This window comes from Procambarus clarkii, chromosome 30 (assembly GCF_040958095.1).
Source record: "Procambarus clarkii isolate CNS0578487 chromosome 30, FALCON_Pclarkii_2.0, whole genome shotgun sequence".
Lineage (NCBI taxonomy): Eukaryota > Metazoa > Arthropoda > Malacostraca > Decapoda > Cambaridae > Procambarus > Procambarus clarkii.
This window is the reverse complement of record NC_091179.1, coordinates 11,417,368-11,430,809: the sequence shown is the minus strand read 5'-3', so window position 1 is coordinate 11,430,809 and position 13,442 is coordinate 11,417,368. Positions and strand designations below refer to the sequence as shown.

The window sequence follows — 13,442 nt, the reverse complement described above, 5'->3', positions numbered from 1 at the left end:
GCATGTACGCTAATTGTAGCGATAAACCAATTATATGCAACCCATCCAATATGCTGTCAGCAGCACCAACGTCACATCAACGCAGTATATGTCTTACTCAGAAAGGAATTGTATAAACTAAACTTCTGTTAGTTTATACAATTCATTGTATTTTTGTTTAAGGAGCCTTTAGGAGGATTTTGTTTTTTTCTTTCTTTCTTATAAGATTACCGTGTCGTGAGCAATCCGGCGCTACCTGGCAACCCCAGCCGAGAGAAAGTGAAACCGCCTAATTCATGCCAGATTTTTCTCAATTACTTCGTTTAGTTTCGTTGTGTTCCAGATGTGAGAAAGTTGGCCCTTAATTCTTAGATTAATCTCTAGGACACCATCACTCCTCAGGGAAGCTTATTCTAGGCGTGCAATGTTCTCCTTTTATCAACCTAAAATATCTTTTCTTTTTAGCTTCGTGTCTAAACCAGATGGTCCCGGAAGTTACTGTGTGTGTGTGTGCTCACCTAGTTGTACTCACCTAGTTGTGTTTGCGGGGGTTGAGCTCTGGCTCTTTGGTCCCGCCTCAACCCTGGTCCCTGTGTATGTGTGTGTGTGTGTGTGTGTGTGCGCGCGCGCCTTCGGACTTTATGCTGGACTTATGTCTTACGTCCAAATCTTTCCGTCCTTCCGACGTATGCTGCTTTATCTTATACTCCAGCTCATTTTCTCTGTCATATTTATTTTCCCCCAAGTCTCTTGTGAAGGACGATATGAAAGACTTTTTGTCTGTCTACCGAAACCCAGCCCTCTCCTCCTCCTCTGTATGATGTCAGTTTCTGTCGTAGAACTCTCCTAGGTTTGTCAGGCATAACTTGCCCTCTCTCTCTAAATACAAATTTTAAAGTAGGTCCTTATGTATATTCCCAGTAAACATATACATATTGATATAGAATATATTGTACTCGGTATACTTTTGCAGGGAAAGCAGTTGAATGGAAACCGGTCTGTAGTTTATAGTGATCTGTTTCTTAACCTAAATGTCAGTACTGTGACGTTTTCTTGAACTTCGAGTTTCTAAAATTGTGTTGCTTTCTCAAGTCCTCGGCTTATACACAGTACTCCCGGCAGCATCTGCTAGTAGCCACGGTGATATCTGGGGCTAGATTCACGAAGAAGTTACGCAAACACTTACGAACCTGTACATCTTTTCTCAATCTTTGGCGGCTTTGTTCACAATTATTAAACAGTTAATGAGCTCCGAAGCACCAGGAGGCTGTTTATAACAATAACAACAGTTGATTGGCAAGTTTTCCTGCTTGTAAACTGTTTAATAAATGTAACCAAAGCCGTCAAAGATTGAGGAAAGATGTACAGGTTCGTAAGTACACGCATAACTGCTTCGTGAATCTGCCCCCCTGATCTTACCCTACCGTCAGGGACCAGGTCGCTTCCTCCTCGGTAGCTACAACGATGCCTGTAGATATATATCTGTTTCCATCTCATGGGGGCTATCTGTAATGCCGTTTTTCTCCTCGTATGTGGCTGTACAAGTGGAACTTCGTACTAGTAAAATTTCAGGGCGAAATACTAGCATGGTCTAGTGTCATTTCGCGTTGCTGTGGTCATTTTCAATTTTTCCCTTCTCCTGATTATCTTTTATGTATTTATGACTCTTTTAATTCTTTCCTGTTGACTTCCGATTTCTGTTCTATAAATTGAATCCATGTTTTTTTTTGTTCCTGTTATTTAACTGTGTTCTGTTGAACTCATGCACGGTGTTCAGGCCGTCTGTTTCTTCTGCTAATTAACAAGGAAAAATATGTGTGTGTGTTTGCAAAGCAGTAGAATTTCCGCTCAAGACAACTCGGTTACAAAAATAGAAAGTGGAACTCTCTCTCTCTACCTGACGGGGTGTGGCCGACTGGTGTGCGTGTGTGCGTGTGCGTGTGTGTGTGTGTGTGTGTACTCACCTATTTGTGCTTGCGGGGGTTGAGCTTTGGCTCTTTGGTCCCGCACTGTGTGTGTGTGTGTGTGTGCGTGTGTGTTTGTGTGTGTGTGTGCGTGTGTGTGTGTGCGTGTGTGTGCGTGTGTGTGCGTGTGTGCGTGTGTGTGTGTGCGTGTGTGTGTGTGTGCGTGTGTGTGAGTATGTGTGTGTGTGTGTGTGTGTGTGTGTGTGTGTGTGTGTGTGTGTGTGTGTGTGTGTGTGTGTGTGTGTGTGTGCGAACATTGAAGCTTCAGTAGTCACCGCCTTATCGATTGTTATTATTGCAGTTGTGGGTTAATAGCCTCAAATGTCATAACATTAGCCCTTAAGAGAGCTGTCTGTGCTCTCTAGGATTGTTAGTGATTGTATCTACGCTTCCTGGTCTCTAACGATGCCATATTTCTTCTTCTTCCAGGCGAGCGACCAACACCATGGATGTGAGCCCCTCAATCCACGACCACTTCAAGGCTGACCTCTTCGACCTGGTGTCGTGCACCGAGTATGACCTGAGCGCCACGGGTCTCGGGTCAGACTGTTGGCCCCTCGACGACCTGGTGACTCGGAACGGCAACAACGCCGTCACCGTTGGGGATGTGATGACGTCTTCCTGGACCTACAGTGGTTACCAGGACCCACCCACCTCCACCTCCATGAGCCTCGCTCACGATAAGGATAAGGAAACCAGCGATAAGATGTGGGGCGGCGGCGGCGGTGGTGGGGGCAGTGCGGGTGGTGCAGGCACCACCGAGAAGGTGGTGAACAGTGCCACTGGGAACACAATCATCATCACTTTCCCCCCCACTGAGGGCCCTCACCCGGCGCCCGATACCTCAGAGAGTGCCTACAATCCCTCGCCACCCATGACCGAACACAACAATCTGGAGCTCTTCAATTCTATTCTCAACGAGAAGCCTTACGACGGTCTGGTGTCCCACAATCACCGCTCCCCAGCCTCTGATTGTGTCTCCTACGTCAGCGCCTGCTCCGGCTACAGTGATTCAGGCATCTCGACGTCGCTGGAGGACACAGCTTCGCCCAACGCTGGCGGCCACGATCACGTCGACTTCGAGAGACTGGTCGATTCCGCTGTGGATTCTCTTGTGTACTCTCCCGGGGCAGGAGGCATGGTTCCGGTCGAAGATAATCCCAATATGGACGGCGGCAGCGCCGCCTACATGTCGTCTGCCCAGCTGCCGTACTCGCCACACGTGACGCAGAGCAGTGACGTCTCTTCTATCCTGGAGGGGGCACTTCGAGGCACAGTCCGGAGGCCAGGAGGGCCGGCACAGCCTCCCCCACTAACCAAAATCACAGAGGTGAAGACTCTAACACTCATGTCTAATATGACACCTTTGCCGCCTCTTACGCGTTTGCCGCCACTTACTTCTGCCTTCAAGGCGGAGCAGCTGAACGGCGTGGCGGGCTCCACGCAGATCACCAGCAGCAACGGGATGTACGTTGCGACGGGCTACGACTACCATCCGGCTCCTGCAGAGGAGTACACCACCCTCGACGCCTCCTTCAACAAGCTCTCCACCGCCACCACCACCACCACCACCCCCACCAAGATGGAGCAGCCCGAACACAAGCCCAAGAAACGCAAGTACACCAAACGTTCCGCGGGGGAAGAGCCCTCGACTAAAGGCCGCCTGTTACACTTCTGCCACATCTGTAACAAAGGCTTCAAAGACAAGTACAGCGTCAATGTGCACATCCGCACTCACACCGGCGAGAAGCCCTTCAACTGCGAACTGTGTGGGAAGTGCTTCCGGCAGAAAGCCCACTTAGCCAAGCACGTCCAGATTCACACCGCGCCAAAGCCCCCTGGAAAGAGGTGAGCGTTGAGGCAGACACTGTCGTCAAACCTCCAAGAATCTCCCGGGCCGCGCTGGGCCGCGCCGGGCCATGTCGGGCCGTGTCGAGGGCCATAGTTATGGTACCTCGCTCCACGTCTCACTGTCGTACCTGCTCCTCGTACTTAAGCCGTCCTTTGCAATATTCACAGCTTCCTACTGTAAGAAGGATAAGGGAATCCAGTAATTAACAAATATGTTTAGCCTACGGTGCAGCCAATACTCATGTATGTAAATATAGTGCCACTAACCCGTCCACTGTGTGTTGCGCACTCGTCTAGAACCTGTGTTAGAGAGTTGCATCATTGTTCTAATTGTTATTTCTAAATACAAAAACACTTAATACATCACCACTAGCTGGCTAGTGTTACACAAACACTCACACACCTGTCATATTCTTTAAACAGAATTTTGTGATTGAAAAAGGTTGTACTTTTGCATAATAGGGTGCCATGTTTTTTTATTTTTTTTTCTTAGTTCCGTTGCTTCAGAATTCTGAAGGTGTGGAGCTCGGTCAAGCAGCTGAGGAAGATTAGTCCGAGAGGCAGCCTGGTGTTGTCCCGAAATATCCTTAGCAACGTGACCACACGAAGACTGTGAGTGGAGAGAAGGCGAAGGTGCTGGAAGAGAGGGTGTTAGGAGATATAGGAAAGAGCTAAGAGGCGGATTTAGGAGGTAGGAAGTACCTTCCTCCTACGTTATCGTCAAACGATTTACACGGACTAATGAGGGGTGGGTGCTAGTAGCTCTTTGACAAGGGGGGGGGGGCTGGCGGCCTCGCCTGGGGTTATTGATGAAAGACTTCACGAAAATATTCAGTAGATTGCAGTACACAAGTTGGATAAGTGTCAAGCGAGGTAATGTTGTCAAGAGATATGCAGACGTCTGGTGCTACATAGCCTTCCCGGTTTGGTGCCTTCTATTGATAATTACTTGTATTTATGGTACGTTGGGTACACTTCATCCAGAGATCACTTATCACTGGCGCTGATGTTATGACTTTAACCGTTAGTCACTTATAGAGTTACGAGTCCTGAAATAGAGCTCGTACCTGGCTGCGTCTAGCATCAGAATAATCACCATGAACAGTCCAAATGTAGAGTCTCAAGAGAGCTCACAGTTATACATATTTCCCAAACCTGAGCCACTTACGAAAAAAACAATAGCTCTTAACTTTTTGAGGAGAACATTGAGAGACTCGCTCTGGAAAAACATCTTGGCCTCGATCACCACGAACCGAAAGCGTCTTATTAGAGCACCGTCAAGTAGAGAGTTGTTGTTGCCAACACTCTTGAGATTAATATCCAGAATTCCCGGAAACATATTTAAAAATTTTGTTTTCAATTAAGTCCTCATCATTGGTAATGGAGTTGGTAACTAGTGTGAGGGGGAGACTGCCAGTCCTTACCCCTAGGGGCGCGAGTCTGACCAGGGGGGAGGATGCTACACCAGGGGGGGGTGCCAGGTGGAAGCCCCAGTTATGTAAGTGCCAGATATAGGTGTCATAAGAGAGCCAGAGAAGTGCTAGGCTCAGGTGCTAAGTGGCACTTATGATCGACGAAGATGTCTGGCGAAGATTACAAGATAAGATGCTGAATAAGTTGCCAGGAGAGGATGAAGGGGGAAGGTGGGGGGTTGAAACAGAGAAGGTCGCCAGGAAAAGGGGAAACCAGATAAGGTTACCTGAAGAAGGGGGGGGGGGGGGGGAGGGAGAAAAACAGATGAAGGTGCCAGGCTCAAAAGTTGGCACCATTTAAGTGAAACGAATGAGCTTGGGGAATCCACATGCCTTCAGCAACGGCGCCGCCGCCCGTCTCTCGACTCACTCCTAATGTGCCGCTGCAAAAGGGCTTCCATTTGCAAGTTGCTGAACCGTCAATATTTACATGTAAATAGACTAAGATTTTATGAAATAAATTATTTATTCACCCCCCCCCCCTGTGGAAGACAATTTATGATGTTCTCGGACGTTATTCTCACAAGTTAGAAGCAAAATGATCGTCACAGTTAAATTGTTCATTGGTATTTACAGTGGTACCTCACATTCCCAGCGGTGCCTAACATTCCCAGTGGTGCAGGCGATGAGACACAATAACGTGGCTGAAGTATGTTGACCAGATCACCCACTAGAAGGTGAAGGGACGACGTCGTTTCGGTCCGTCCTGGACCATTCTCAAGTCGATTGTGAGACTTGATCGCAACACAATCACAAAGACACAATTGACTTGAGAATGGTCCAGGACGGACCGAAACGTCGTGTGTCCCTTCACCTTCTAGTGTGTGGTCTGGTCAACATTTCCAGTGGTGCCTAACATTTTCCAATGGTACTTTAAGTAGGTCCAAGAGTTATGTATTGGTACCGTATCGAGCCCATATCACCTGTAGTGCTCCTCACTGGTGTACAGTATATTGATGTATATAATAATAATAATAACAGTCTAGATTTGACGTCTGTCAAGACGTCTTGGGGAAAAAAGGTGCATCATTTTTCTCTGTCAATATTATTTAAATTATTTCTACTGCTAGTTTAGTGTAAGCAATCTCTTGTGTGTGTGTGTGTGTTCTATATATATATATATATATATATATATATATATATATATATATATATATATATATATATATATATTATATATATATATATTTCTCTTGTTATATATCATAGGATGCTGCTCTAAACTGCTCTTCCATGTTAAGAAGACAGCAATTTTTTTAAGATATTTAAAAGATAGTTTAACGCTAAATTTATGAAGAAGTCCTTCCATAGCCTATCAAAATTTTAGAATGTATATTCTGAAGAATAGATACTTATTGTTCATCTTGAATGATTGTACATAAATGGAGATAATTATTGTTCAATTTGAATGTTTATTTTAATAACGAGATACTTATTGTTCAATTTGGCGTCATAATCGTCCGCAGTGAACTGGTTCCCACATTGTCAGCCGGAGTTACGTGTTAACAGTTGTGATACAAAAGCTGGCCACTGGATGTGATGTGGTGCCTTGTGATTGGCTGGCAGTTTAAACATAATATGACGTCAAGCACGCTGATATGTCTGCCAAAATGTAAACAAACGCTGTGATTGGCTGGCAGTCTAAACACACCTTATGACGTCAAGCACGCTGATTTGTCTGCCAAAATGTAAACAAACGCTGTGATTGGCTGGCAGTTAAAACATAATATGACGTCAAGCACGCTGATTTGTCTGCCAAAATGTAAACAAACACTGTGATTGGCTGGCAGTCTAAACATACCTTATGACGTCAAGCACGCTGATTTGTCTGCCAAAATAAAACAAACGCTGTGATTGGAGGATATCTGGAAGCTTGAACCCCAGTCCCTGGCACTTTATGTACATAGTACAACTCTCCCTTATAGGAGCTTCTACGAGATCTGTTTCATATATATATATATATTGTACTCTGGTATCCGCATCATCACACCAGAATACTGGAGAAGTTAAGAACGCTTGTGTCACACCCTCGAGTAATGCAGTTAATTGTATCTTATGAGTAGTGCAGTCAATTGTATCTTATGTGAGTAATACAGTGAATTGTATCTTATGAGTAATGAAGTCAATTGTATCTTATGAGTAATGCAGTCAATTGTATCTTATGAGTAATGCAGTCAATTGTATCTTATAAGTAATGCAGTCAATTGTATCTTATTGGGAATGCAGTCAGTTGTATCTTATGAGTAATGCAGTCAATTGTATCTTATGAGTAATGCAGTCAATTGTATCATGTGTGAGTAATACAGTGAATTGTATCTTATGTGAGTAATACAGTGAATTGTATCTGGTGAGGAATGCAGTCAATTGTATCTTATGTGTAATGCAGTGAAATGTATCTTATGTGTAATGAGTCAATTGTATCTTATGAGTAATACAGTAAATTGTATCTGATGAGGAATGCAGTCAATTCTATCTTATGAGTAATGCAGTCAATTGTATCTTATGTGAGTAATACAGTGAAATGTATCTTATGTAATGAGTCAATTGTATTTTATGTGAGTAATACAGTGAATTCTATCTTATGAGTATTGCAGTCAACTGTATCATGTGTTATGATACTGTGTCTTAGTCACAGTCTGTGTCATCTTAAACATCCAGTCAACTGAATAATTAACAAACCAATGAGATATTATCAAACTATTAAGATAACAAATATTGACTTAATTCTCCCAAGTAACTGGCTGAAGAGATGGAACCAAGGGTTTCTTCCGTGTGAATGTTTTTATTTTTTGTTTAGCCGTATGAATGTATAATGCTCGGTTGTTGTCCCTACCATGTGGGGGGGGGTTATCGAGTACTGGTTAAGCTGGCATTTGTACCACGTTGTAATGAAGCTTACACAATCTTTTTCTTTCATAAAGAAAATTGTTTCTCCTCGCTGCTCTCCTAGATCAGGATTTGCCAAGCTTAGCTGGTGTATGCTCGATAGCCAAGAATGGTGGCAGCTATACACCGAGCTGTATATATGTATGTATGTATGTATGGTGTCTGAAGAAGGTTCTCCCGCCTTTTTTTGTATAGGTTCTTCACTGGAGATAATTTTTTTTTTCCCTGTTTGTATGGTCTCAACATTTCTCGTTGCTATGCAGTATTTTCTTTTTCGGGGGGGACAAAATGCGCAATATTGGCCCTTGGGCTGGACTCACATAAGGCTCATGCTGTCACTGTCAAGACGAACAAACTCGAGTTCTACATGAGGTCCAGATCAGGAGCCAGATCCAAGTTGCTTCAGTTGTAAACAACTTCTGAAGCAACGAGAGTGTAATATTTTAAAAATAATTTTATGAACTTTTATGTATTTTTTTGTTAGTTGTTATTTGCATTCATCACAAGATTATTCATCTAACCATTGTGTAATATTGCTCCATGTTGGAATGCTGGAGATGGACAAACGTCTCCTGTATTCCATTCTTATTGTGTGGGGGGAGGAGAAGGCAAAATAAAAGGGGGGTTTAACACCGCGTTAGGATCTCTGGGTCATGTAAGGAGTCGTGGATGAGCTGTGTGAGGAGGGTTCGAACCTCCTCAAAGGTGGTGCCCAGGGGGTTCTATACCTCTATCTCGGGTTCAGTTTCGGTACTATGAGTAACAACACCAAAGGTATTAGTGGTAGCGAGAGCTAACGTAGGTTCGGCCGCCAGTGCTGTGTGCATGCTTCGTCATGTGTGTGTGTGTGTGTGTGTGTGTGTGTGTGTGTGTGTGTGTGTGTGTGTGTGTGTATGCATTCGATGTATGCTAGACGATTATTTACGTTTCGTTGGATGTTTATTATACGTTTGCTGGACGTTTGTTTGACGTTCGGTGGAGGTACAATGGACGTTAGCTGTATGTTTACTGAGCGTTTGCTAAATATTCGTTAGACGTTCCTTAGACGATAGCTGTACATTCACTGGAGGTATATTGGACGTTATCTATACATTCGCTAGATGTTCACTGGACGTTGGCTGGAAGTTCGCTAAACATTCGCTGGAAGTTCGCTAAACGTTAGCTGGAAGTTCGCTAAACGTTTGCTGGAAGTTCGCTAAACGTTCGCTGGAAGTTAGCTAAACGTTCACTGGAAGTTAGCTAAACGTTCACTGGAAGTTCGCTAAACGTTCGCTGGAAGTTCGCTAAACGTTCGCTGAAAGTTCGCTAAACGTTCCCTGGACGTTCGCTGGACAAACCACTGCTCAAGACCTCAAAACCTACCAATATAACTTTGTCTAGGGGTACAGCCTAAGACATCATAGCTAACATCTTCAACATTATAAAACAACATGGGAACTGCTCACAGATTATAGCCTTAACGGCTAACTACACTATATGTTTAACCAATCATAAACATGTATCCTCCCAAATTTTTTTTTGTTCCCCTGCTGGCACCAATAGTGGAATAGATCCTGACACTGCCCCTACCTTCTCAGCAACCCCTCAGGACCCGGATTAAAAAATTTATGAAAGCCGTATATATATATATTTTTCTATCGTTGTGGATGCTTCATAATTTTATTTTGTTACCAGGCGAGTTGCAATATGATTGATGGTCAAGACAATCCACTATGTAAACATTTATTGAAAATTTTGTCCTTGCAAGGTTATGAAGTCTGAAAATTGTCCAGGATAGAAGTTAACTTATTTTCTAGCCGCACACACTGAAAATAAACAAACTATTGGAACACACACACACACACATATATATATATATATATATATATATATATATAAGAACTCAATATGACCCGGCCAGGATTCGAACCCATGTCGTCTAGGATCACCCCTAAACGTACACGGTACCATGACCATTGCACCCTTAATGGTCTAGATCCATGGTGCGGTGGTATATATATATATATATATTATATATTATATGTCGTACCTAGTAGCCAAAAACCACACTACTTGGTCGAGTAAGCAAGATCCCATTTGCCTAATAGGCAGAACGATTTTCGTTTTTTCAACCGTTTCTCTCAAAATTGGATCTTTCCTAACAAAATTAATAAATCAGGAACCTATCCTAACAGATTAGGTTAGGTAGGTTAGGTTACAGAGGTTACGATAGCTTAGGATAGATTAGATTAGAATAGATTAGTTTTAGGATAGATAGGTTCAATTTCTATATTAGTTTTGACTGAAAATAACTGCAATCATATAACATACAACGAAATAGTTTATCATTCCATAAAAAAATATTTGAAAAAATTCAATATTTCAGGAATATTTGGCTTGTTAGTCAACCCTGGTTATTAGGTGCATATATATTAATTATTTATATTATATTATATATATATATACATATATATATATATATATATATATATATATATATATATATATATATATATATATATATATATATATATATATAGTACCACCTCTGGTTGTATTGAGTAACCATTGATTTATTGGCGAGTCTTTTGTTAACTGTAAATTCAAAAGTTTAACTTTTTTTTCCTGCTGTAAATGCTTTCGAATTTTACCTTGCAAGGAAACTGTGTAAAACAAACAAATAGGTCTTCTCACTATTGTGTTTTCTCTACTGTGATAATAAAAGTCAGTGTGTTTGTTCATTTGTTGTGCCTATTTTTTCCTTGATTGTGTCTCACTGCTTCTCATTTTTTTTATTTGTTTCTGTTATATCCGTTATTTGTTTGTTACAAATTAGCTTCCTACATGGAGTTGTCGCAGAGTAATATATGTTATTCCCATTACAAGTAATATCAATTACCTCAGTCTCTCTGATGCTGTTTGTCGTCTACTGAAGCTCAAGGCTCGCCCTAGGCCCCTCACTCCCTTCTGTGATTGGTCACTGGGGTTCATACGTCACGGGGTCATTCTGAATAAGGATTGGTTGAACTAGGATCCTACGTCACGGGGTCATTCTGAAAGAGGATTTTTTGAACTAGGAACCTACGTCATGGGGTCATTCTGATAGAGGATTGGTTGAATTAGGATCCTACGTCACGGGGTCATTCTGAAAGAGGATTGGTTGAACTAGGATCCTACGTCACAGGGTCATTCTGAAAGAGGATTGGTTGAACTATGATTCTACGTCACGCAGTCATTCTGAAAGAGAATTTGAACGATATCGTTCGAAGCTCTGAATGAGTGATGTGAAAATGAATGCTATATGGATACCAAAAAAGGCTTCGCCAAGAATGACTTATGGATCAAAGGGAAACCAAAAAGTTCATTGACGTTTGAACGTTCTGACGTCACGTGGGAGCTTCAGGGGTGACTGGACAAAGTTCGATTCAGATTTTTACACAAAAACTAAAATATGACAAAAAATACAAAATAATAATTACTGTTGCGGAGTTTTTGATAGTTGATCAATTTTTTGATAGTAGATCAATTTATTTAAAAATACAACCCGTCGGCCCCAACTCCTATTTTTTTTTTTTAAAGATTTGAATACTTTAAGAATTTGCTCAATAACAAAATGCCTTGGGTTTCGAAATCAATAAATTATATATTTTGTTCTATCTCTCTTTCCCCTCCCTGACTGTGTGAGTCTTTACTTCCGGCGCCGACCTCAAGTTTTTTGCAAGAAACAAAAATCATTGAAACATCAACTTAAAAAGATGGTTAATAAATTATGAGGCAAAAAATTCCTCAAAATATATATATATACTGATTTTACTCAGTAGACTGTGCAATAAACTAAAAATAACAAAATGGCTTAAATATATATGTAAAAGCCACAAAGGAAGACGGGTTAAATTCACTGAATTACCTAAATATATATATATATATATATATATATATATATATATATATATATATATATATATATATATATATATATATATATATATATATGAAAAGAACTTCAGAAAGCTTGTGGTGGGCCCCTATGAAGGAAGTTGACTCAATCACCTTTTAACAAAGATGTATCCCAACATTGTTCAACTGTGAGAGGATTGAAAGAATATAAAGAAAAAACATAAATTGTTATATATATATATATATATATATATATATATATATATATATATATATATATATATATATATATATATATATATATATATATATATATACACATTAGGAAATATTTTAAATATTGGAAGCAAATGACCATGCTTCACCTGATATTCGGCTTTCATATTAATCATATATATATATTTTTGTAATCTTTGTTACATTTTCTTTGAATGCTGATTATCATGTATTTACGAAGAATTCTTTTGTACATAATAAGTCAATAAAAACTCGCGGGACATTACTTGGCACTCTCATTACCCTATAATGATTGGGCATTGACCCCTAAGCTGTGCTGTTGCCAGTGTGGGGGAGTAACCCTTGGAATCTAGACATTGTTGTCAGTGTGTGTGTGTGTGTAAAACCCCTTCAATCAGTGTTACCAGTGTAGGGGGACTAAAGCCTTGAATCTAGACAGTGTAGCCAGTGGCAAGCTATAGGGTTGTAACCTCCCCCCCTTAAATCTAGCTAGGCAGCTATGCTAGATGTGTTTCGTGGGATAGCTCTGAAGGTCTCTCATTGATGCTGCTAGTTTACTGTCTAGCTCAGTTAGGCCTTCAAAATGGGAAGAGAATGGAAAGAAAATGGCAATAAAAATAAAGAATAACAAATATTAAAATTAGAAAGCAAATATATGCAGCTTTCACGAATACAAAAAGAGAGGCTAACAAGGAATATGTTTAAAATAAAGATACAATAATTACATAATCAATTGATAAAGTAAAAAAATATTAACAGACGAATATCAGATAAAAAATAAACATAACTCGCAAGACAATCCAAAAAGGTCAAGAAAATGCCTTTTAATAAACATTTTCTCTAAGACAATCGCGTGGGCGAATTATAGTGGATGATACGCGCTTCAGTCAGGCTTAACATCATTCGACTTGGTCAGTAAATGGATGGGTGACAGCGGACACCCTCATCCTTGGGCTATGATGAGAGCTTCGACATGATTAGACTTAATCTCCCCATACAATATTCTATTAATATTTCATTGATAAAAATATTTCATTTGAGAACAAATAAAAAGATTATTTGGGGTAATTAATGCTAATATAATTAGCTATGATAATTATACTCTATTCATACCTTCTAATCAACGAGAAAAATAAACTATATAATAAAAAGATGGTTGGGTTTACGTAGATGATAT

The 13,442-nt window shown here is 41.0% G+C and overlaps 1 protein-coding gene across 1 annotated transcript; it reads left to right on the top strand.

Moving 5' to 3' along the window:
• Positions 1–2,388: 2,388 nt before the first annotated feature.
• LOC123765625 (uncharacterized) lies at positions 2,389–3,795 on the top strand. Its single transcript, XM_045754301.2, has one exon. The coding sequence runs from the start codon at positions 2,389–2,391 to the stop codon at positions 3,793–3,795; it is 1,407 nt and encodes a 468-aa protein (XP_045610257.1).
• The last annotated feature ends 9,647 nt before the right edge of the window (positions 3,796–13,442 follow it).